The 24,735-nt window shown below is 49.1% G+C and overlaps 5 protein-coding genes across 7 annotated transcripts; 4 read left to right on the top strand and 1 right to left on the bottom strand.

Moving 5' to 3' along the window:
• The first annotated feature begins 1,639 nt into the window (after positions 1 to 1,639).
• On the top strand, positions 1,640 to 10,828 carry OVOL3 (ovo like zinc finger 3). Of its 2 annotated transcripts, XM_070764387.1 has the most exons (5): positions 1,640 to 1,850; positions 2,165 to 2,301; positions 3,285 to 3,468; positions 4,569 to 4,836; positions 10,530 to 10,545. In XM_070764387.1, the coding sequence occupies exons 1-5, from the start codon at positions 1,748 to 1,750 to the stop codon at positions 10,531 to 10,533; spliced, it is 696 nt and encodes a 231-aa protein (XP_070620488.1). In that variant the 5' UTR covers positions 1,640 to 1,747; the 3' UTR covers positions 10,534 to 10,545. The 2 variants fall into 2 exon arrangements, 1 of the variants encoding a protein (XP_070620488.1); XR_011560323.1 differs by lacking the exons at positions 1,640 to 1,850; positions 2,165 to 2,301; positions 3,285 to 3,468; positions 4,569 to 4,836 and adding an exon at positions 8,716 to 9,268 and having other exon boundaries at positions 10,530 to 10,828.
• On the bottom strand, positions 5,646 to 9,345 carry POLR2I (RNA polymerase II subunit I). 2 transcript variants are annotated; one of them, XM_070764388.1, is made up of 6 exons: positions 9,072 to 9,302; positions 8,850 to 8,904; positions 7,939 to 8,012; positions 6,641 to 6,715; positions 6,216 to 6,267; positions 5,646 to 5,845 (listed from the first exon to the last, which is right to left on the bottom strand). In XM_070764388.1, the coding sequence occupies exons 1-6, from the start codon at positions 9,128 to 9,130 to the stop codon at positions 5,783 to 5,785; spliced, it is 378 nt and encodes a 125-aa protein (XP_070620489.1). In that variant the 5' UTR covers positions 9,131 to 9,302; the 3' UTR covers positions 5,646 to 5,782. The 2 variants fall into 2 exon arrangements, with proteins under 2 accessions (XP_070620489.1, XP_070620490.1); XM_070764389.1 differs by lacking the exon at positions 6,641 to 6,715 and having other exon boundaries at positions 9,072 to 9,345.
• Positions 10,829 to 12,109: 1,281 nt separating the features above from the next.
• TBCB (tubulin folding cofactor B) lies at positions 12,110 to 19,285 on the top strand. The gene is made up of 6 exons (XM_070764929.1): positions 12,110 to 12,321; positions 15,187 to 15,330; positions 15,578 to 15,674; positions 15,889 to 16,080; positions 16,211 to 16,283; positions 18,608 to 19,285. The coding sequence occupies exons 1-6, from the start codon at positions 12,211 to 12,213 to the stop codon at positions 18,723 to 18,725; spliced, it is 735 nt and encodes a 244-aa protein (XP_070621030.1). The 5' UTR covers positions 12,110 to 12,210; the 3' UTR covers positions 18,726 to 19,285.
• A 1,077-nt stretch (positions 19,286 to 20,362) lies between these two features.
• On the top strand, positions 20,363 to 21,445 carry SDHAF1 (succinate dehydrogenase complex assembly factor 1). The gene has a single exon (XM_070763789.1). The coding sequence runs from the start codon at positions 20,650 to 20,652 to the stop codon at positions 20,932 to 20,934; it is 285 nt and encodes a 94-aa protein (XP_070619890.1). The 5' UTR covers positions 20,363 to 20,649; the 3' UTR covers positions 20,935 to 21,445.
• An 809-nt stretch (positions 21,446 to 22,254) lies between these two features.
• TMEM160 (transmembrane protein 160) lies at positions 22,255 to 24,429 on the top strand. The gene is made up of 3 exons (XM_070763886.1): positions 22,255 to 22,520; positions 23,466 to 23,558; positions 23,677 to 24,429. The coding sequence occupies exons 1-3, from the start codon at positions 22,328 to 22,330 to the stop codon at positions 23,919 to 23,921; spliced, it is 531 nt and encodes a 176-aa protein (XP_070619987.1). The 5' UTR covers positions 22,255 to 22,327; the 3' UTR covers positions 23,922 to 24,429.
• The last annotated feature ends 306 nt before the right edge of the window (positions 24,430 to 24,735 follow it).

The following is a 24,735-nucleotide window of genomic DNA, read 5'->3' on the forward strand; positions in this document are numbered from 1 at the left end:
ATAAGGGCAGACTAGATGGACCATGAGGTCTTTTTATGCCCTCAATCTTCTTTGTTTCTATGTTTCTACTGCACCAAACAAGATTTTATTTTTTCTGACCCTTCCTTTTTGTTAATCTTTTGCATGTCGCATTTGTTTACACGGAGCTGGACAAACATCGGAAAAACACCGCAACTATGATAAATATGAACCTCCTGAATTTGGGTGGTGTGACCACGGTCATGACTATGAAAAATGGGCGTTTTTGTCAGGGCCTTCGTAGCTTTGAAGGGTCACTAAACGGACTGTGGTCAGTCAAGGGTGACCTGCACGTCACCTATTTCCGACCCGGCTTGCAGGAAAATGTTTCCCAAAGCTCTGCCCACAAAACGGTTGCCCAAGCTGCAGGTGAGCCGTTTCCCCCCGGGATGGTTTGTTAATCAAAAAAAAAAGAGAGAGAAAAGGATGCGCCCATTAAAATCACACCGCTCCGAGAGTTGACCACGGAAACAGGTTTATTCAAATCGGAGACTGACATGGAAATCTGGGGCTGTTTGAAAAGAGATCTTGACTTTCAAGTGCAAAGCAGCAGGAAGAAAAATCTCTCCCAAATAACGACTCCACCACCCAGAGGTCCACTGGATTCATATATTCATATACACTGCTCCAAAAAATAAGGAGAACCCTCCAAGAACACGTCCTAGATCTGAAGGAATGATTGACAAAGGCTGGTCATGCAAAGGTTGGGTCTCCGCTGCAGACTGAAATATATTTCTGTGCTCGCCATTTTATGAAATGTTTTTGTGTTTGAGGAATCTTCCTTCTCCGGCCTGCCCTACCTCGCAGGGTTGTTGTGTTGTTGGTGGCGGAAGGCTTAGCTGACCTTTTCGTGTTCTGACTTTGATGCTGCTTTCAAAAGAGGATTTTTCCACCCCGGTTTCAGCCAGAGGGGCGAATAACTGACCTTCTGTGCTCTCCAGAGTTAAATTGCAAGATTTGCATACACCGAATACAAGCAGTTGTAGATCTGCCATTAGAAGCACCCAATATGCAAAAGAGATGACATGAGATGGCATCTCAACACACACACACACACACCCATTCCCCAATTTTGATGCAAATTATCAGGATATCAAAAGTGTCTCTTTTAAATAGCCCACCCACAGAATCATTCTTGCTCAGTGGAAATGTGTTGAGATTTTGGACTTTGCTGGACGATAGACAGTTGATGCGGTCACTTCTGGAATCCTTCCTTTTCTTGTTGGGAGCTGGGCTGGGGGGCTTAGAGGCAGGAATTGGGCTTGGACCGTGGTTTGGAAAGAAAAAAAGGCAGAGTTTTCATTTTAAATTTTGATGAAGGTTTATTGATAACACCAGATCTTCAAATTGCTTGGAATAATAGGTTGGACTTTTATTGGGAATTAAGTTCGAATTGTAGATTTGCTAAGTGTGGAGCGTTGGACTAGAAGACCTCAAAGGTCCCTTCCAACTCTGATTTTTTTTTTTACAAGAAGAAATAAGTTGATATGGAAGGACCTCGAGGTTAATAATAATAATAATAATAATAATAATAATAATAATAATAATAATAATTTATTAGATTTGTGTGCCACCCCTTTCCGAAGACTCGGAGGTTAGGAACTGGGGTGAGCACCATAAAACGTATGTTCTTCTTCCTGGACATGAAGAGTCTACTTTAAGGACCTTCTTTCCTTGGTCTTCACCTCCTCGATCCCAGGAGAAACCCAACCCTGGCATCCCATCAGCTATGCCGAAGTCCTTCCTGGTCAGACGCCGTAACTCTGCCCAGCTAAGAAGACGGAACTGGGGTGAAATCTCTGACCAGCTCCGGGGAGACTGCTACATACCAGGTAGGTGAACCTCTTGGGTGCTGCCTTTCTGACCAAGGGTCCTGTTGGCTGAGGACGATGGGAGTGAGGGACTCCCACATCTGGAGGGCGCCCAGAGCTTCTCTCCAAGCCAAAAATCAGCTGGCCAGCACACACATGCACGTTGGAGCTGAGCCAGGGCAACGGCTCGCGTGCCAACAGATGTGGCTCCATGCGCCACCTGTGCCATAGATTCGCCATCCCTGGACTAGGTAAATCGTCGTAAGTGCAGAGCGACCTGTATTTAGGGAAGCCGTGCAACATAACTGTCCTTCTTGGCTCCCTCGATGTCTCAGAGACGGGAGGGGTCCCGGCCCCCATCAACCCAACCGTTCTCAGCCTCAGCAGCAGCAGCAGCATCTGGGATGGAGGAGACCCAAAGCGGCTTCATTCGCAACCCCCTGTGGTGGGAAACCGGCTTCCAGGGAACCAGGTAAGGCCAGAATGAAAAGCCCCCCACTCGGGGGGGGGGGGAGAGGAGAAACGGGACCTTAGCCAAGGCCATCAATCAAGGGGGGAGAAAGATACTTGGTGGGCTGCATTTCGGGGGTGCCCAGCAAGAGAGTTTGGGATATGGATGTGAGATTTTAAGGGTGGGTGGGGGTTTTTTGACTTTGCCTCCCCCCCCATTGATTTGGATAATTGAATGGCCCTTTTGATCCTGGTTTGTTGTCCAGGGTTCTTTGGGTAGATGGTGGGCATATATTTGGGGGGGGGGAGGGAGAGGAATAAGGGAAGAGAGGAGAAAAAGGAAGAAAGGGAGGGAGGTGAAAAAGGGGAAAGAGAAAAGAAAGGGAAGGAGGGGAGGAAGGAAGGAAGGGGGAAAGGAAAGAGGTGGGAAGGGAGGGAAAAGAGGGGGGAAGGAGGAGAAAAAGGAAAGAGGGGGGAAGGAAGGAAGGAGAAGAAAAAAGGGAAGAGAGGAGAAAAGGCAAGGAAGAAAGGGAGGGAGGTGAAAAAGGGAAAAGAAAATGGAAGGAGGGAAGGATGGAGGAGAAAAAGGAAAGAGGTGAAAAGGAAGGAAGGAATGGAGGGAAAGAAAAAGAGCGAGAAAAAGGGAAGGAAGAAATGGACGGAGGAAGAGAGGTGACAAGGGAGAAAGAGAAGAAAGGAGAGGGGGGGAGGAAGAACAGAAAGAGATGAAAAGAAAGCAACGAAGGAAGGAGGGAGGACAGGAAGAAAGGAAGGTGAAAAGGGGAAATGACAAAAGGAAGAAAGGGAGGGAGGAATTTGGCCAGGGGTGCAGGAAGGGGACCTCGGGGTCTCCATTCAGAATCCACCAACCTCACAAACAAACCCTGATTGCCCACATCTGTCATTTTTCTTATCAACCTGGTTTGTGCTGTAAATGAGTCTGTTAGGGCCGGGTGAGACCTTCCTGGGCCTGAGTCATGTGCCCCCTCCCTCCCTCCCTCCCAGGGCAGGGGTCTCTCCCCGCAGGGGGCCTTCCAGTGCACCATCTGCAGCAAACGCTTCCCGCTGCAGCGCATGCTGACCCGCCACGGCAAGAGCCACAGCCCCCTGAAGAAGCACCCATGCGTCTATTGCAGCAAAGGCTTCAACGACACCTTCGACCTCAAGAGGCACCTGAGGACGCACACGGGTGAGGGCCAGCAGGACCGCCGGGGAGGGCAAGGGACTGACCGCTGCTATGGCCAAGTCCTCCACTTACAACCGTTTTATTTAGCGACTGTTCAAAGCAACAGGGCCACTTCAGAACTTCAGAGAAGGATTTAGGGGACATGATTTCTGACAGTCTCAAAATGGGAGAACAGTGCAGTCAGGTGGTAGGGAAAGCAAGTAGGATGCTTGGCTGCATAGCTAGAGGTATAACAAGCAGGAAGAGGGAGATTGTGATCCCGCTGTATAGAGCGCTGGTGAGACCCCCTTTGGAATAATACTGTGTCCAGTTCTGGAGACCTCACCTACAAAAAGATATTGACAAAATTGAAGGGGTCCAGAGACGGGCTATGAAAACGGTGGAAGGTCTTAAGCATAAAACGTATTGTACTCAACCTGTCTAGTCTGGAGGACAGAAGGGAAAGGGGGGACATGATCGAAACATTTAAATATGTTCAAGGGTTAAATAAGGTCCAGGAGGGAAGTGTTTTTAATAGGAAAGTGAACCCAAGTACAAGGGGACACAATCTGAGGTTGGTTAGAAGAAAGATCAGAAGCAACGTGAGAAAATATGATTTGACTGAAAGAGTCGTAGATGCTTGGAACAAACTGGTAAATCCATGGAGACTGAATATTAAACCTGCCTGGGATAAACACAGATCCATCCTAAGATAAAACACAGGAAATAGTATAAGGGCAGACGAGATGGACCAGGGGGTCTTTTTCAGCTGTCAGACTTCTACGTTTCTAAAAAAAAAAGTGGTTTATAACGGACACTCACGCAACCACCAGATAGCAAGGCCATCGTTTATCCAGGGCCCAACGTCATGACTGGGTTTTTTGTTTCTGGTTAAGTGAATCATGGCAGTTAAGTGGTCGTTAAACAAATCCAGGTTCCTCTACTCACTTCCCTTGTTGGAAGGTGTCAATGGTCAGAAACAGCTGCCGGTTTTGCAAACGTCCCAATTTAGACCGTGTGACTTTTGGGGAAGGCTGTCAACGCGAGCAACGAGCCCCCTTTTGGGGGGGGGGGGGGTGTCTTATGAACGGTCGTAAGTCGAGGACCCTTGCAAACTCCCGCAGGCATCCGTCCGTTCCGCTGCTGCCTTTGCACCAAGGGCTTCACCCAGCGCTGCTCCCTGGAGTCGCACCTGAAGAAAATCCACCGCCTGCCCCAGAACTACGGCTACCGGGAGCGGCGGGAGAAGCTCTTCGTGTGCGAGCAGTGCGGCTTCACCTGCGGCACCAGCGACGAGTACTACGGGCACACGCGCAGGGGCCACTCGGCCGGGCCCCGTCGCTGGGAGGACTTCCCCAGGCCTGGACAGCCTCAATCGCACCTTCTCCTCAGGTAGATGCCAAAGCAGGCAGGTGGGTGTTTGGGGGTTATTTATGTATTATTTATGTATTTATTTATTTCATCCTGGTGGCCTCTGCACTTTTTCTAGAGCGTCCGTGTCTCTTTCGTGGTGTGGTGACCAAACTGGACCCAGGACTTGGGGTGTGGTCTAACTAAGGCTTAATGGAGTGGTATTAGTACCTGCCTAGTCTTAGGTTGTATCCCTCTGTTAATGCAATTTTAGGATTGTAGATTGGATTTTCTTTTCTTTAAATACAGGTAGTCCTCAACTTGCAACGGTGCGTTTAGTGACCAAAGTTACAATGATGCTGAGAAAAAAATACCCTATGACCGTTTTCGCACTTACGACCACAGCAGCATCCCTGTGGTCCCGTGATCAAAATTCAGATGTTGGGGGGGGGGGGGGGGGGGTGTCATGAGATTCCCCTTTGGTGACCTTCTGCGAAACCAAGCAAATGGGGAGGCAGGTCCACTTTACAATTGGGCTGCAAACTGATCCACTGCAGGGATTCACGTCATAATTGATCGTGGTTGCAGGGTCCCGGGATCATGCGATTCCCTTTGGCGACCCTCTAAGCAGCAAAGTCAAGGGGGGGAGCCAAACTTGCTTAACAGCTGCACGAGTCACTTAACAGCTGCAGCGGTTGTAAAATGGGGCAAACCTCACACAACTGCCTAGCAAGGGAAATTTGGGGCTCAACTGTGGTCATAAGTCGAGGACTTCTTGTGCAGACCAGAGCCGAGACCCCTGATCTAAAGCCTAATTTGCAAGCAGGGTCACTCAAACTGAGGCCAGAGTCTTCTATAAAAAATAAATCATTTATTAGAGCAAAGGACAATTCAGGAAGGCTGAACGGATAAATAGCAGAGAATAACAGGGGCAGGGAGTGGGGAGACAGGAAGAAGGCCTGACCAGTCATGGTCATCTCGGAGGGTTTCACTCTGTCCAGCGATGACCACAGTGGGGGGCTGTGCAGACGTAGTAGAGGCGCATGGCATCCTGGGAAAGAAGGGAGAGGATGTGATTCTGGAGACTGGGTCACTTGGGACAGCAGAGAAGCAAAGGCCTCCTCCAGGTCTCCAGCAGGCTCCTGAACCAGCTCTTTCTAGCCTGGTCTTTTCTATAGACTAGTTGGGGGACCACTCTCTTGCCCGCTAAGACCAGGGGGGGGGGGATGTCAGAGCCTGAAACCCTCAGGACAGGAAATCCCTCCCCCCCAATTGCTGGGCTCCAAAGGCATCCAGGTGTGTGACTGCAAGACATCTTTGGGTGGCAAAAAAACCCCATCGTCCCTCAGAGCGATTCGACGCAGTCATCCTCAGGTCAAACCCTCGACCACCCTTCCTGAGTTCAAAGGGCACCTTCTCACCTCCGCCCTGGCGCTGTGAGACTGGAAAAAGACGGCTTCTTTGTGGCCGCACCTGGAAGGCAAAGCCCCAGGCGTCAAACAAGAAGGCCGAACGTGGACGGTGGAATTCAGCCACTTGATCCACCGGACTTACATGTGCATTCACACACACGCACACACACACACACACACACAGAGCCAGAGAGGCAGACGCAGCCCTAGCCCCTTGGTTTGCTTCAGGATAAAATCTCAAAGAAAGCCCCCAAATTCTGCTGGCTTTCAAGGTTCAGAACAGCGTTTCTCGACCCTCAGCAACTTTTAAGAAGTGTGGGCTACAATTCCCAGAATTCCTCAGCCAGCCAGGTAAGGTTTTAGAAGGAAGCTGCTGTTCTCTGCCACGTGGCTGTCTGAAAGATTTTTTTTAAGCTAAAGCAACCAGTACTCACTTCTGACAGGGGTGGTCCTCCGTCCGGGGCAGAGTGGGATCCTGAGAGACATCCGCAATGATCTGTGTTAATTCGCTGGAAGCAAAGTAGTAGATTTATTCATTAAACTTGGGCGGCTTGGTTTGCAATAAATAAACTGTAAGGTTGTAAGTATGAAAAGTGCTCCTGCAATTCTGAATAGTCACTAAAAGAATGGCTGTAAGTTGAAGACAACCTATAATAAGGGTTTATAATAAGGGTTTTTTAGTTGTTTTTATTAATTGGATTGTTCATGTTGTTTTACCACTGTTGTTAGCCGCCCCGAGTCTGCGGAGAGGGGCAGCATACAAATCCAATAAATAATAATAATAATAATATACCATGAAAGAAAAATAAAAAAAAACAATAGCAGCCAGGCACAATTTAATTTGCCTTCTGTATAACCTAGAAATAAATGCGCAGGCACAGCCGTTTCCATGGTACGTATATACACTGCTCAAAAAAACAAAGGGAACACTCAAATAACACCTCCTAGATCTGAATGAATGAAATATTTGCACAACTATTCCATTTGTACAACAGCAGGTGGAATTGACTGTCAATCAGTGTTCCTTCCTAAGTGGACATTTGATTTCAAAGAAGTTTGATTCACTTAAAGTTATATTCTGTTTTTCTAAGTGTTTCCTTTATTTTTTTTGAGCAGTGTATATATCTTTTTTGCAGTAGTCTTTTTGCATGTGGGTGGACCCGTCTGGAAGCGGATAGAGGAATGTTGGTTCCTAAGAACATTTAAAATACGTGTTTTCTGATGGTCGTAGGCAACCCCTGTGAAAGGGGCATTCGACCCACAGGTTGAGAACCGTTGCTCCAAACCAGGGGTAGGCAAAGTTGCCTCTTCTATGAAACATGGACTTCAATTCCCAGAATGCCTGAGCTAGCATGATTGGCTCAGGAATTCTGGGAGTTGAAATCCACAAGTCATAGAAGAGCCAACTTTGCCTATCCCTACACCAGACAGACAGAACGCCTTTTGTACCCGATCAGATAGCCAGGGTACAAACAACAGGGCAGAAACAATCCTGGTCTTAAACCATAAAAAGATTTTGAGGATGACATCAAGCAATAAGTTGGGTTGCACCTGGAAACTGGGGGATGCCCAGACTGACCCCTTGCAAGGAAGAGCAGATCAAAGCCAATCGGGGTTGACAGTGCACTCTCCCCCACAATCTGAGGGGCATGGAGAGGGGGCTCCTCCCCAAACTTGCCCCGCAGCAAGCCATTTTTTTTCTCCTGTGGTCCTCCAGGAGTCCAGGACTTACTCCACTTCGTGGGTGATCTTGTTGACGTAGATGCAGCTGTTGTCAGCTTCCTGCTGGTAGTCACAGTTCCGGCACTGGCGGAGAGAGGGGGAAGGAAGAAGAAAAAGAGGGTTTTTTAAAAAAAATAATAGAAGAAGGGTGTAAGACCTGGATGTCCCATCACACACACAGATGGCCAAGCAAGTCCCGATGGTTGACGGCCCTTTGGAGGCCTCATGGTCCAAAGTCTTCCATGGGGTGGGGCAGCCCCAGCAACGATGGTAGTTAGAATGAATGTGAATGCCTGGTTTTTATATCTTTGGGGTTTTAATATTAGTTTTAGGTTTGGGTTTCTCTTGCTATAGTTTGTACTGTGTTTTATTCTCATTTTTGTAAGCCGCCCTGAGTCTGCAGAGAAGGGTGGCATGGAAATTCAACATACATACATACATACATCAATAATAATATAATATAATATAATATAATATAATATAATATAATATAAGGCTTCAATGGAGAAATGAAGAAGTCAGATTCCCAGGGCAGAAGCAGCACTTGGAGACCAGGCTGGCTGGGGGATTCTGGGGGTTGTAGTCCATCCATCTTCTGGGAGGACCTCTTAAAGGGGCCAAGTTTGAGAAGCAGGTCCAGGCAAGGGGGGCAAGAGAGGCTGAGCCACCCCCCTCCCCAATTTTCAGGCACATCCCTAATTTTCAAGCAAGCAGGACATCCATCTCACCTCGCCCTTCCGATGGCTTATCACCCAGCCAGCACCTTCGGTTGGTGAAAGCCTCTCAGCCATGGTCCCTTTAATCAAAGGGTCAGGACTTCAACTCCCAGAATCCCCCGAGAGCCACCGCGTGCCCGCGGACCGGAGCATGCTGGGAGATGAAGTCTGCGCCCGCTGGCCGGGTCAGGCGGCTCCCACTTACCGCGTAGAGCAGTATCCGGTTCTCCTTGTCCTCCTTCGGGTACAGCATGTTGTTGCTGGGCGACAGAAAGCAAGAAAGGGCGGTGAGGCCTTTCGCAAAACAGGCCCGGGCAGCGCGAAGGGGAGGGGAGATGCAGTTCGAGGCCTCGCGGAGGAAGTGGGGCGAACTACCGCTCCCCTGCTTGGATGAGTCCGGGCCCTCCCCGACCCTCCGCCTGCTCACCATTCCTGACAGAAGCGGATCCCCACGAAGCCCGGCTCGTAGGCCCCTTCCGACTCCATGGCAACCACGCCGAACGGCCTCTGGCGCCACTGCGCACGCGCCTGCGACGAACACGCAGGCCATTCTGACGGAAGTGGATGTAGCACCGCTTCGTCTACGGCAGGCCGCGAGGGTCTTGATTCCCCCGAAGCCGAACGGTGAGAGAGGCGGGACCTGGAGCGTCACCAGGACAGTTATGTTCGCCGCGCGTTGACGTCATCTCTGCACGTCCCCTCCCTTGTGACGTCATTCCCGAAGTGCCCTGGAGGTCCTCAATTGCAATGGTCAAGGTCAGGGGTAGGCTCTTCTATGACATGTGGACTTCAACTCCCAGAATTCCTGAGCTAGCACGATTGGCTCAGGAATTCTGGGAGTTGAAGTCCATAAGTCATAGAAGAGCCAACTTTGCAGTAGCCCTGGTCAATGTGGAAGGAGGAGGAGTTGGAAGGATTGAAGGATCCATCTCTCTTGGGAGGCCCATAGAACAGAATGACTTATGGGTCAAGTGTGATTGGACACACAAGAATTTGTCTGCAGTGCATACGCTCACAGAGTACTGTACTGTATATATAAACAGCAAGTCATAGGTCATCTACCGAGGTTAGAGCTGGCCAGAGAGCCATAGCAGAGGCTGGTCAGAAGCTGCCTTTTTGAGAGGTTGGGATAGGAAAGACTTGGGAGATTTTCATCTTTCTTCCCCTCCTTGGTGGAGTTTGGCACTCAATGTTCCAGCAAACCAAACCATTTAGAATAGACTCTGATCAAGGGGATGGAACAGCAAAGGCTTATCTTCACAGCTGTCCTTTTACAGTGAGGTCAGCCAGCCAAGAACTTCTTGTCCGTCTTCCAGGCACCTGGGGGCGGGAGACAAACCAGTTAAGCAGGTCTTTTGGCCAAGGAGGTGGAGCACCTATGCAGTTGGGGATCGGGAGGGTTTATAGAGCCTTCGAGGAAAGTTCCGGATCAGTGGGAGAGCGCCTCCAGTCCTGGACACTCCAAAAGACCATTGTCCTGGCTGAGAGGCATCTTCCATGGGGAGCACTGGAAGCCGGGATGATCTTAGAAGAGCTGTGCGTGCTTGTGTGTACATACACATACAGTTTATAGAGTAGATAATGTATATTTTTGTGTGCCTTTGTGTAATATGTATGTACACCTATGGCATCTATACATAGAATTAAATAATATATTTTGGATGTTCAGTACAGTAATAGTAAACAGAGAGGGAAATTGGATCTCTTGGAGGCAAGGAGAGGCCAGGCACCCTAACCCAACCCTTGGCGTGAGTGATGTCAAATTGGCCACCTTTAAGCCAGTGACATTTAAGCCACCCTCACCTGGTCACATGGCCAGCAAGCCACACCCACAAAATAAGTCCATCGCATGGGACCGCCTGCCCACATTGTCTCTTTCTTGCAGGTGAAGACGATTTCCGCCAAGTACTATGACAACCGTCCTTACCACAAGTCCTGGGGGATCATTTTTTGGGACTTCATTTCGAATGAGAGGCTGGGTCCTTTAGGAGGAGCGAGTAGAGGCTGGGTGTCGCCTTTGCCATGGATATTAAAAGGATCTGGAGCACTGAAAAGTTCTGCTGCCTGATTCATCTGCAGTCATGCTCTTTAACAGAAAAAAAAGTTACTAAAACCCACACCTTGAAGGACTGCTTTTTTAAAAAGTTCAGTTTGGAACTGCCAAGCGATCCACAGATCTGAGAAATGGGTGTAAGTCAAAAAATGTTTGGCTGGGAACTATGGGAGCTGAAGTAAGGCTGGGGGAGGAGAGGCTGTAAGGTTTTAGGCTCCCATGATGGAGTTTGTTTTCTGTGCAATGGTCGGACCTCTGTGTGTGTGTGTATGTATGTATGTATGCATGTATGTATGTATGTATGAATCTATCTATCATCTCTCTCATTATCTATCTACAGTATCTATCTAGTAGATCCTTGGAACAAACTTCCAGCAGACGTGGTTGGGAAATCCACAGTAACTGAATTTAAACATGCCTGGGATAAACATATATCCATCCTAAGATAAAATACAGGAAATAGTAAAAGGGCAGACTAGATGGACCAAGAGGTCTTTTTCTGCCGTCAGTCTTCTATGTTTCTATCATCTACCTACTACCTACTTACATACCTCTATTTCTATATCTAATCTAATCCTATCTGTTTAACTGCCTGCCTGTCTGTCTATCTCATCTCTCTCTCTCTACAGTATCTATCATCTATCTACCTACTTACATACCTCTTATCTATTATATCTAATCTAATCATGTTTCTCTATCTACCTTCCTACTACTTACATACTTATCTGATATCTAATGTAATCTGTTTATCTACCAATCCTCTCTACCTACCTATCCATCTATCAATCTATGGCAGGTTTCATAGACTCATCAACTGTTAAGGCTGGAAGGGAGTTGAGGCCCCCTAGTCAAAAGTGGCCAAGGTTGCAGCCCTCTCCCTACGGGTCAGGCCCCTGGAGTGACGCGCCCCCCCCCCCTCCGGCTTCTTCTCCAGGCTGGGATCCTTGGCAAAGGTGGCACTGCAAGTCCCATCCTCCCCAGCCGTCGTGCATGGAGAAGACAATCCGCGCCAGCGTCCAGGCCAGGCCTTTCCTTTCCCCGGGGCCCAATAATAAGCCCTCCGGTGCAAGGACGCCCCGGGACCCCCTTGCGCGACCGACACAAAAAGCCTCGCGCGGTTGCAATCACAGCTTGCGGTCCTGCGCGCCCAGCCGCCAGTGCAACCCTGCCCTTTTCTGCCCCAGCCCCTCCGGCTTCAGCCTTGCTCGCCCTCCTCCATCGCGCCTCCTCATTGGCTGTTTCTTCTCCCGCGAGTTGCATAGCGGCTTCCTATTGGCGGGTCTCCCCGACCGGGCCTTTCGAGGGCGGGGCCCGAGGGCAGAAACTCCGCAGGAGAAAAGAAAGGCCGCAGCCGGGCAGGACGCGGGCGGAGGCGGGGCAGGCGCGGCGAGCGGGGCGGCGATTGGCCGGCGGGGCGAGCGGCGGGGCGGCGATTGGCTGGCCGAAGGGAGCGGCCCGTGAAGGGGCCTGAGGCGAGGCGGCGGCGGGAGAAGCGACGGCGGCGACGGCCGGGATGAGCGTGGCGGGGACCCCCGCGGTGGTGTCGGTCTCCATCAGCAGCAGCCTCAACTCTTTCCGGGCCCTGAAGAGATATGCGCGCGGCCTCACCATCGCCGAGTTCAAGGTAGGGCGGGGGTGGGTGGGTGAGGCTGGTTCCCGGCCACCCACGCCCATCATCCCCAGCCCGGCGGGAGAGCGAGCCTCTGAGGCGGCGGTGCTGGAGGACTACCGCTCCCATCCTCCTCGGCGGCTCCTGGCAGCTTGCCACGCCCCCAACACCCCCACCCCCATGGGGCTCTGCCGGCGTGGCTTATGGGAGTGGGAGTGCAGAAGCCCCAGGGAGGTTCTGGCAGTCTGGGTGGGCGGAATTCTGCGCCACTCTCCGTGCCAGGCCTACCTGGGGGTGGGTGGGGTGGGAGACTTGGGGAAAGGGGGGGGGGCTGATGCCAGGGCAGGCTGGGGGATCCACCTCAAAAATGGTCAAATAATTGTGAATATTCTGCGAGGCAAAAAAGGAAAAGAGGATGGCAATCCACGGGGTGACACACATATGTGTGTGTGTTTGTGTGTGTATGATACATAGGTAGATAGGTAAGTAGATGGATGGATGGATGGATAGATAGAGATAGATGGAGAGGAGGAGAGATGGATGGATGGGTGATAGACAGGTGATAGTCAGACATATCAAATATAGATTATCTATGTATCTATTCTAGACAGACAGACAGATAGATACAGGAGATAGATGGATGGATGGATAAAGAGATAGAGATGATAGACAGACAGATAGGCATATATTGGTGATAGATAGACAGATTAATTATAGATAGATGGTAGGTAGGTATAGATACATTGATGATAGATAGATTTAACGACCTGTATTTACACACACGTACAAATATTCAAACATACATATATGTATGTATTTGTGTAAATGCACACACACTCATCAATCTATCATCTGTCTGTCCGTCCATCCATCTAATCTAAAATGTGTGTATGTGCAATGCAGGGACCCTCTGGATGTCTTGGTCCAGCAGGCCACTGCCAACTGGGAAGGATGAGACCTCAAGGCCTCCCAGATCCAGAATATGCCCCCTCCCACCTAAGGGAGCCCCCCCCCCTCCACAGTCCCTAAGGAAGAGCCCATCAAGGCTGAAGGAATGAGGCTTATGGCCCCGTCAGAATTTATATCCTTTTGCTCTTCTCTGATAGTTTCAGGGATCCCGAACAGAGATAGGGCTAGATGACCTCTAAGACCCCTTTCCATTCATACGCACTGGGATTCTAGGAAACGGGCATCCACTGTCTGGTTCTGGCTCCCATAGGCTGCTGTGACAACAGCTGAATAAAGAGACACTTTGTTATTAAAGCATTAATTTCAAATTACCTCCCCTCTAAACTTGAAGGGGCTTCTTGGGTGCCATCATCAGCTGTATTGTGCTGCATTTCAGGGATCCTCAATGACAAGAGCCATCCCGGTGCCACATTGCTGTCTGTCGGGTATGCTGGTTGTGATCTGAAGATTAAAAGCACCCTAGAAATGCAAAACCCCCCCTTTTTGTGAGGGGTTTCTGCCCAGGATAGAAAAAAATCCCATGCCCGGATAGAATCCTTTGCCCAGAGGGAAGCCCTGCCCCAGAGTTTGTACATCACAGCAGATTTTGAACACCAGATTGTGCGCTCCTGATCATCCCGATTGTTATTAATGCATGGCGCTTACACACACACAAACACACACACTTGGTTCTCCCCAGATGGCCCTCTTCGATCCTCTGCCTGGTTTTGGTGGGCAAAGCGGCTGTTTTTGGCTGCCTGGGCACCTCCTGCCAACCCTGGTGCCTTCAGCTACCATCCTCAGAGGCAGGAGAGGCTCCATGGATTCCCCAGGTGTTTTTCCCCCCTCTCTTTTGAGCTGCAACCCTCCAGACGGGCGGCTGAACAAGAGAATAGCATTGTCTGCTTTGTGGGATTAACTGCAGCCTGGCAGCTGGTATTTTGTGCCTGGCTGGGTAAATCTGCCACGCAGCTTTGTGCCCTCTTGCACAGCTCAAGCTTATGGATCTCTGCCAAGCGCTGGGTTTTGTTTCCTCTCCCCAGAATATATTTATATACATACATACATACATACATACATACATACATGTAATGGTGCTGAGGTTGGTGCTGAGAATTTTGCAGAGAATATTACGAATAACGCTTGTCAAGGCTGCGTGCTCCCTTCTGCCTTTGTTAGCGCTGAGCCGCCCTTTGGCAGGCTGCATCCTGTCTGCCCAAAATGCATCGGAGGAGTGGTTGGTTTGCGGCTCAGAGAATTGGGAATTGAACTACGACATGATGCTCGGGAGAACCCATTCCGTTTATTTATTTCAGCTATTTCATTTGCAGCACCTCTGCCCCACCACACTGAAGCGATGACTCTTGCCGATTTGCAGGCTGGATCAATAAAAATTAAAAACTTCCAGCCTGTGCTTGAAAGCAATTAAAACACGGTGCCTCTCGATAGAAGCATGGACCCATGTCACAAACAAGCACATGTAAAAACACGAGGGAAGGCAGGGAGAGGAAAGGAGGGACGTAGAGAGAGGAAGGAAGGAAGGAAGGAAGGAAGGAAGGAAGGAAGGGCAACAGACTTGAGGAATTCCCCTCTGAAATAAATCAGTTTTGAAAAATTTGCAGGGCCAACTTGTGGTGATTGATGGGATGAGAGACAAAAGTCCCATCCCCACCCTTGGCTTTAACATATAATTTATTTCTTTGTGGCTCACTTCAGTTTTAATGCGGTTAATCTTTCTATGCCTATGTTTTTATACCGTGGTGAGCCGCCCAGAATCAGACAGCAAGATGAGTGACAGATAAACTCACTTTACGCCTGTCTGGGTCAGCTGCAGTGGAAATGTTGGGCTGGGTGGTGGTCGTACGTCGAGAATGGCTTCTACCTCCGAGCAGCATTCCTCCTTCTGATGGGCTTTCTCCTCTCTTGATGTAGTGCAAGCTGGAACTTGTTGTCGGGAGCCCAGCCTCGTGCATGGAACTCGAACTCTACACCCCGGATGATAAGTTTGTGATGAAGCTGGACCGGGATGAAGCCTTGCTGGGCTCTTACCCAGTGGACGAAGGATGCCGAATCCACGTAAGTCTGTGTGGGTCCCAGTCCCTTTTCTTGGGGCTTCCCCTGTCGATAAAAACCTTTTAAAAATTTGCTCAGGATTATTCTTGAGCAGAGGTCTCCAAATGTGGCACCTTTAACACCTGTGGACTTGAGCTCCCAGAATTTTCCAGCCAGCTGTGATTTCTGGGCATTGAAGTCCGCAAGTCTTAAAGGTTGCCCAGTTGGGGGACCCCGTGACCTGATGTGGAGGCCTCCTTTCACCCTACAGGTGATAGACCATAGTGGGGCAAAGATTGGGGAATACGAAGACGTCTCGAGGGTGGAGAAGTACCAGATTGCAGACAGTGAATACGACAAGCGAGCAGGTAAGAACCGGAAGACACTCCCCCCTCTGCCCCCCATGTGGGATGTTGGAGCAGCAACTGCTATTTTATTCCAGAAACGGTGTTTCGAACTGGGGTCTCCCAATGTGGCGACTTTACGACTTGTGGACTTCCAGCTCCCAGAATTCTTCGGCTGGCATGGAATTGCTGGGTGAAATGGGAATGGGGTTGCTAAGCTTCTGCCTCTGCCCCACAGACACGGCCCGCTCGTTCATGAAGCGCAGCCACCTGGGCCAGTACAACAAGGAGGAGATGTCCAAGAAGGAGTCCGACTTAGAGCAGAAGCTGGTGGAGGAGAAGGCCCTGGCGGAAGCCATTTCCCTGGGGGCCCGGTGCGAAGTGCGAGTGTTGGGGCAGCCCAACCGACGGGGGACGGTCATGTACGTGGGTGAGTGTCCCCATCGCTTTCGGGTCCCAGAGAGGCTTTTCAAACGGCAACCGGGGTTTGTCGGTTTCCTTTTCCCTCTTAGCCAAGACGTTGCTTCAGTTCTCACGACGCTTCCTTTGGCTTTTCATAGGTTTAACAGAATTCAAACCTGGCTACTGGGTTGGGGTCAAGTATGACGAACCGTTGGGGAAACATGACGGCAGGTAAGTCCCTCTTTGCTCCGTGGCTGGACTGGTGGCCCTCCACAGCCCCGCTCTCTTGGGGTGGGGGGGTCCTGAGTCTCTGGATGGGAAAAATAGGGTTCACAGGGGAGAACTTTTATTTATTTAATCAAATGTATATCTTCTGATGTGGCAGCTTTTAAGATTAGTGGAATTTGTTTATTCGACTTCTATGCCTGAAGGACTGAGGGCGGCTTACAATAACAATATAAATAGAATTACAAATAGATACAGAACCATAAAATGAAGTCGAACGGAATCTAAAACTGTAAAACCCCGTATTAAAAAGAAACCCATTAATTATAAAACAGTCAAATCCCATACACACATGCTTTTCATACAGTGTGGCCCTGTCAGTTGTTAGTTCAAGGCCCCCCAGGCCTGCTGGCAAAGCCCGATCTTCGTGGCCTTACGGAACGTCAATTCCTTGCAAGGCTGGCTGGGGGGTTCTGGGAGTTGAAGTCCAGAAGTCTTAAAACGTTGCCAAGTTTGGAGACCCCCTGAGTTAAACAAACCTAACTTTGTCGGAAATAGTATAAGATTTCCTGCTTGAGCAGGGGGTTGGTCTATATAATGTAGAAGACCTCCATGGTCCCTTACAAACTCTTATTATTCTGTCCACTCTGCGTCTAGTGGTTAGTGGAAACATAGAAGATTGAGGGCAGAAAAAGACCTCCTGGTCCATCTAGTCTGCCCTTATGCTATTTCCTGCATTTTATCTTAGGATGGATCTATGTTTATCCCTATACTGTATGTTCAAAAAAATATAAGAGGGTCTTATTTTCCGGGAATCAATCAATCAATCTATCTATCTATCTATCTTTATCTATCTATCTATCTATCTATCTATCTTTATCTAACTTTATCTATCTTTATCTACCTATCTATCTATCTTTATCTATCTATCATCTATCTATCTTTATCTATCTATCTTTCTTTATCTATCTATCTATCTATCTATCTTTATCTAACTTTATCTATCTTTATCTACCTATCTATCTATCTTTATCTATCTATCATCTATCTATCTATCTTTATCTTTATCTATCTATCTATCTATCTTTATCTATCTATCTATCTTTATCTATCTATCTATCTATCTTTATCTGTCTATCTTTATCTATCTATCTTTATCTATCTATCTATCTTTATCTATCTATCTATCTTTATCTATCTATCTATCTATCTATCTTTATCTATCTATCTTTATCTATCTATCTTTATCCATCCATCCATGGTTATTATTGTACAGGGTCTATCTGGGAGACAGTGTTGAATGCTGGACTTGCAGAAGACCAAGAGAAGCAGGAGCAGAATGCTAAGACCCCTCTAGAGAGTTCTTTCCTCCCCTTTGAAAGCCAGCCAAACCCCCAACGTCCAATGCAAAGGGAAAAGGATGACAGCTTTATGCAAATCAGGCCAATTTCCATGCACTCAGGGCCCGGCACACCCTGTTTCATTATTTTTAGAACGTTCATGTGTTTATGTATGTAAATAATATGTATAACATGGCTGATGATCTTTGGGCACGCAACCCTGCGTAGGCCAACAACAGTGACAAAAAGGACAAAGCAATGAAACCAATACAAAAAAAGGGGGAGAGAAATCAAGAAAAATCAAATTAAAAAGAGTTTAATATATTTAGTGTATGTTGATATAAATATATTTCGTGTAATTCTGCACGTATATCAAAGATGAGATAGAGTTCTTTGTCTTCTAGTCCAGTGTTTCCCAACCTTGGCCACTTGAAGATACCTGGACTTCAACTCCCAGCGAACGCTGGCTGGGGGATTCTGGGAGTTGAAGTCCAGATATCTTCAAGTGGCCAAGGTTGGGAAACCGTGTTGTAGTCCAACTCCCTGTTCAGACAGGAAACTTCAGACAAATGGCTGTGCAGTGTTCTCTTTTTGTGGGATGAAATAGTCCATTACTATCACTGCAGTTTAAGTATAAAACACAGAAATACAAAGAGAAATGAAAACAAGGGGGAAATAGGGGAAGAGGGAAAACTGCAGGGAAAAGGAGAAAAGGACTTGAGTGTGGCACAATAGAATAAGGCAATAACACAAAACCTTTTTACTTTTATGTAACAGCCATTTCTGTAACAACAAATCTACTTAAGTCAGCAAAACTCCAAATCCATTTTTCCACCTCAAGGACTAAGTACAAAAGCAGTTTCCAAATAGAAACAAAACCTTAAAAAAAAATATTTTTTTTCCCGTCTGCTGCCTTGACTTGACCTCATTTGACGTTTATTCCTTTCCTCCTTTCCCCTTCCCTCTTTCTTCCCCTTCCTCCTGGTGCAGCGTCAATGGCAAGCGCTACTTTGAGTGCCAGCCGAAGTACGGAGCCTTCCTGAAGCCTCAGTTTGTGACGGTGGGGGACTTCCCAGAAGAGGACTATGGGCTTGACGATGAAATGTGAGCGGAGCAGCAGAGCAGGAAGAAGGAAGCGGAGTGGGGCTCCAGGGCCTCTGCTGGCTGGCAGAACACCCCCCCCCCTTGGTGGCCGCTGTTTCCGCAGAGTCCCACTGCGCTCTGGTCCCAAGTGGGGGGGGGGTCCACTTGAGTGAAGCTGAAGGCCTGTGTGTTCCGAAGTGTTGGTTGTTTGTCCCTTTCCCCTGGTTGCCTGTGTTCCGTGAAGATGCCGATGTTCCATACCACACCCCCCACCGCTCAGTCACAAGAGAACCAGAAAGTCTTTGGGGGGAGTAGCCATTTGGGGGGGGGGGGGATGGTGCCATCTCTGGAATTTCCCGTCACAGCGAGTGGAAGCCGATAACGCCGGATTCAGAACAGATACGTGTATATACAACTCTGGTTACAAAACAAAATTCTAAGCCGAATCATTTTGCTGACTGTGCTTTTCTTTCTTTTTCATTGTGGGTATTTGTCGTTCCGTTTTGTTTTTTTTGTGCTGCTGAAAAAATGCCATGTGATCAATATGAATTAAAAGTTTTGGAGGGAGGGGTCGTATACATTCCAGACAAGTTTGGTGTCAGTTTCTTTTTTCTCTCCAGGCAAGCAAACAACAGGCAACGTGTGTGTGTGTGAGTGAGAGAGACATGACCGATTTTCTTTGCCAGCTAAAGCTTCTCAAACATGTGCCCCCCCCTCCGTGGGGTGCGAAGCAATGCTCGGGGGGGGGGCACGTGACCCCAGGGAATGTGCTTTTTTTTGCCGCAGGGAGTAGGAGTTTTTTGCACCGAACAATAGCACACAGCACAGAGCAGGAGATACGAAGTGCAGGTAACAAACCCTTAAGAGACACCATGGAAAAATATTTAAGAGAGATGAAAAGAGAGGAGGAGAGAGACGGAGATCATGAGACAAACGTAAGTCTCCCAAAAGCTAAGACAAGGAAATGTGACGAAACGTATGGAGCGATTAGTTTCACTCTGACTACGGTGGGAGACGAAGAAAGACTGGCACGTTTGCTTTGTCTAAAAAGGTTGGCAGTGGGCAGCATGAAGCCAAATAAATTAAGGGGTCACTTAAATGCATTACACCCCAATCATGTTGATAAGCTGCTTGAGATTTTTCAGTGAAAAATATTGCAAACAATCATCCTGGCGGTTAGGGTTGGGGGGACACACACGAAATGTTCACTTCTTCCTAGGGGTGTTTTCCCCGATAACAAGCCTACATTCAGAGTGGTCAGGGATAATTTTGGTTTCATCTCTGTGAGGAAGGGGCTTCAGCCCTAAAGGTAGCACCTGGTCAGGCCAAGACCTCTCACTGGCCTTTCTTGGGTTGGATGCTCTGGGGCACATCATGCTAGCTCAGGAATTCTGGGAGTTGAAGTCCAGGTCTCTTCACGTTGCCAAGGTTGGGAAACACTGCTCTGGACTATCTTGCAATTTCTGCTGCTTTAAAATGAGTGGACTTCAACTCCCAGAAACCCTCACCCCATTTTCCTGCCTGGGGAGTCCTGGGAGCTGAAGTCCACTCCTCTGAATGGCCCATTTGAAAGACCACACCCCTTTCTTAGAGACTTCCGGGTGTCGCCCCCCAGAACAGCGACCAATGAGAAACGAGCGATGCAAAGCAACGTTCTCTCCGACCTTGTGGGCGGGGCCAGAGTCCGGCCGGTGCAGGCCAGTCGGGCAGCTGAAGCCGCCGGGTGGAGGGTAGGTGGGCGGGGGTCGGTGCGTCTTTCCCCCTCGATCCAGGGCGGGGCAGAGCATCCTGGACAGTTCCCGCAGATCGGAAGCCGGGACTCCCTTCCCACGTGCATCGAAAACACGTGAAATTCCCGGGTGGGTTTGCACGTGGGGAAAGGGCGGCGCCGGTCGAGTGCCTGGGAAGGGCCAAGACTCCCGGACATCGGCGCTCTCCGCTCGGACTTCATGGCCAGGCACAGCCGGCTGCAACGCGAGGTGCTCGGCCTCTACCGGCAGTTCCTGCGCGCCTGCCGGGGCAAGCCGGGCTTCTTGCCGCGGGTGCAAGCCGAGTTCCGCCGGGCTGCCCGCATCCCCCGCACCGACGTGCTGCTCATCCAGTACCTGCTGCGTCGCGGGCAGAGGCAACTGGCGCAGCTCCGGGAAGGCCACGCCACCAGGATGGGCGTCTTCGTCCCGGGGGAGAAGGGGCAGCAGCAGCAGGGAGAGGATGAGGAGCGCGCGCCATCCTGAGCGGAGGATCGCGCTGACTTGCCGCGCAGAGATGCCCGCTCGCTGCAGGAAACCCGGAGGGGAAGGGAAGGCTCCCCCTGCTTTGCACAAGCGCCCGCCGAGGAGGAGGAGGAGGCGGCTGAGTGGCGTGGCTTGCATTGAAAGGCACGTGTGCATTTAAAAGGGCCATTTGCAGCTTGAGTCCCAGCCCTCTTGAGTGGCAGGAGGAGAGGAGCCGTCACGTCTGCACGAGAACCTCTGCAAGAAACGGTCATGGGTCGGTTATGGGTCGACCTTCCTCCACCTGGAGCTTTGGAAACAGCCGAGAAGTTTCGAGCATGAAAACGCTTCTCTCTCTCCCCCCCCCCCCCCCTTAAAACACTTCAGGAGAAATGACTTTGCAACCAGCAATGCCGCCTAATGATTGTTATCTGGGTTTTGTTTTTGTTGGATTGAATACACTGTATTTATTAATAGCATTCTGTTGTTATATTTGACAATCCGTGAAAGGAATTAAACAACAACAACTGTATTGCTAGTTTGCATGCAGTATTTATTCTGGTTGTATTTTGCATTGCAGTCCGTTATAAAGGAACATTCTAAAATTACTGTGTGGATGACTCCAGCATTTTCAACAACGAAGTTACCATTACAATGTAATAAACAACCGGTTCCACTCTTAAGGGCTTTAGGAATCCTAAAAGAATGAGGATGTCCACATGTCCCTCCAGGGCAGCAGAATAAATTAATTGAAAGCTTAGAAATGAGGGGGGGTGAGTTCTAGTCCCGCCTTAGAAGAATAGAATTCTTTATTGGCCAAGTGGGATTGGACACACAAGGAATTCGTCTTTGGTGCAGATGCTCTGAGTGGACATAAAAGAAAAGAGGCGTTTGTCAAGAATCATGAAGGTCCAACACTTAATGATTGTCATGGGGTCAAATAAGCAATGAGAAATAATAAAAACCTTAAGGATGCAAGCAACATGTTACAGACATACAGTCCTAAGTGGGAGGAAATGGGCGAGAGGAATGATGAGAAAAAACTAGTAGCATTAATGTTGCAGACTTAGTAAATAGTTTGACAGTGTCGCGGTTGAAAGACTTGTTCGACCTTTGGACTCCTATTCCACGAAGAACTACATCTACCAGAATGCATTTCAACCCGACAACTGCAACGGGTGGAGGCGGTATCTATGAAATGATGAGCAGGCTTAGGCCCGCCCCTTTTTAAACAAATCGCGGGCCTCAGCCAATAGCTTTTCGAGGAAGGTGGCTTCGTCTCCGCAAAGAGGCGGCGCTGACTCGGAGTGACAGCCCAAGCGGCCTATTAATACTAGTCCCGCCCGCCGTGCCTGACGCAACTGGAGATCGAGGTGTGCGATCCCCAGAGCGGCTCCTGGGCCTCTTCCTCGCCATGGCGTTCGGCGGCGGTTGGTGGGGCCGAGCCGCAGCGCGGGCCAGGAGAGCCGGCGGACTGCTAAGGGGAGAAGGCTGGCCGTGGCTACGGAGGCCGACGAGGCCCAACTCCGGCCGCGGAGCGCCACTCCCGCCCGTTTCGGAACTGGACAAGGCAGACGCTTGGCTGCTCCGCAAGAGTCACGAGACCGGTAAGGAGGGCGGGGCCTGTTGGGTGCCGTCACGGGGCGGAGCCACCCGCTTACCTGACAGCTGGGCGTGGCTGCAACAACTGCTTGCCTGTGGGGCGTGATGGGAGTTGTAGTCCCTCCCCTCAAACTTGGGCTTTTTCCTTTTATCAGCATATAAAATACACACAAACATTTTACAAACATTTATTCCTATTGTGTACATGTTGTTGTATTATTGTAATGTTACCTCCCAGAGTAACCTCGCAACCAGATGGGCATAAAAAGTTAATAAGTAAATAAATAATGAAAAGGAATAAAATAAGAAACAGTATATCTGTGTGGGGCCTCTTGGAAGACCCTGCCCACAAATCCCTAATTTTTAGAATAGAATAGAATTCTTCATTGGCCAAGTGTGATCGAACACACAAGGAATTTGTCTTGGTGCAGATGCTCTCAATGTACATAAAAGAAAATATACATTTGTCAAGAATCAGGACGTACAACACTTAATGATTGACATATGGGTCAAGTAAGCAATCAATATTAAGTTTTAATAATTATAATTAATAATTTAATAATTAACAATTAATATTAATATTATAGACAGTGTTAAATGGAACTATGGATAGATTTTATTTATTTATTATTTATTACTTAGATTTGTATGCCGCCCCTCTCCGAAGACTCGGGGCGGCTGGATGACATATTGTTTAAGAGGTGGATACATAGATACAGGCATTGATGATAGGTAGGTCGGTAGGTAGGTAGGTAGAGAGAGAGAGAGAGAGAGAGAGAGACAGATGATAGAGTTTAATAGGTAAATAGATAGATGCAGGCATGGATGGCTAGATGAAATATAGGTAAATGATAGAAAGATGATTGACAGGCAGACAGACACACAAATATGCTGGATGGTTGGATGGCCGTACAGAGCTGATTGTGCCTCCTGTTTCTGCTTTTCTTCAGCCTTCCTATCCTGGTTCCGGAATGGGCTGGTGGCCACGGGCATCGGCGTGATTTCCTACATGCAGAGTGACATGGGGCGGGAAGCAGCCTACGGTGAGTGATCTGGAGGCCGGCCCTCTTGCTTAGTTCAGTGCCCGGAGGTGGTCTGGCCAGGTCATCTTTCCATCTTAGCATAGCTAAGGAGGCGTCTTTCTCCTCTTCCCCTCTCAAGGTTTCTTCATCCTGGGCGGAATCTGCGTCTCGTACGGCAGCGCCTCCTACTTCGTCAGCCTCCTCCTCCTCCGTCGCACCATGATGCTCTCCTTCTCGGCCGCCCTCCTAAACTCAGCCGCCGTGATCAGCGTGGCCCTCTTCTGGCTCTGCGCCATCTCCCTCTACATCGGCCGTCTGGAGGTGGAGATCATCCAGGAGGACGTCACCGACAAGAGGAAGGACAACGGCAAGGCCGAGAAATGAAGGACCGGCCGGACTCTTCTGGACTCGATGAGACGATTTGGGAAGGACCGCTCCACAGTGGTTGGGTCAGAGGGGAGCACGGAGGAAGGAAGGAGAGGAAGGTTGGCCCGCTCTCCCCCACGTGAGAGACAAGAGGAAGTGGGGGGCTTTCAATTTATTTGAGATTTTTCTGGCAGGGAGCATCAGATGGGAGGGCAAGGAAGGGGCAGGCTGTGAAACCTTCCTTGGAGCCAATGAGCTCTAGAAGCATGAATATTTGCTACTTAGGGATCTTCGATGCTATCATGAGTGGGCTTGCTTTGCAAAAAAAACCCCTTCCCTTTTCTGCCTCGACACTGCTTTCTGGTTTCGGGTGTTTGTGTGAATGGAAGCCAATTGTCTGAATGTCTTCTGCATAGCTTGCCTTGGCTTGTGTGCTCTTCAACTCCGGACTCTTTGTCTCTCTCTCTCTTCTGTCATTGGGCCGGCTGCCGCTCTAGATATTTATATTAAAGACACCCAAAGCAAATTGTGTATTTTCTAGGGAGGGTTATTTGTGTGAGAGAAGGGAGTGGGGCCTGTTTTGAAGATACGTTTTGGAAATAATGTCTTCTGTTATTCTTACCTGCAAGAGCAAGGGAGGTCTTCAGGTGGGCGGAGGGAGGCTCTTTGAAATGCGATTACTCTGGGAGTTGAAGTCCAGATATCTTCAAGTTACCAAGGATGGGATACACTGGTCTAGGGAGATTCATGCTTTTCCCCAAGCGGCAACTGGACTTCCTGGGTTTTCTTTCAAGAAGCTTTTTGGATGAGAAGCAAAACACCTTCGGAGAAA

This window comes from Erythrolamprus reginae, chromosome 11, assembly GCF_031021105.1.
Source record: "Erythrolamprus reginae isolate rEryReg1 chromosome 11, rEryReg1.hap1, whole genome shotgun sequence".
NCBI classification, from domain to species: domain Eukaryota; kingdom Metazoa; phylum Chordata; class Lepidosauria; order Squamata; family Dipsadidae; genus Erythrolamprus; species Erythrolamprus reginae.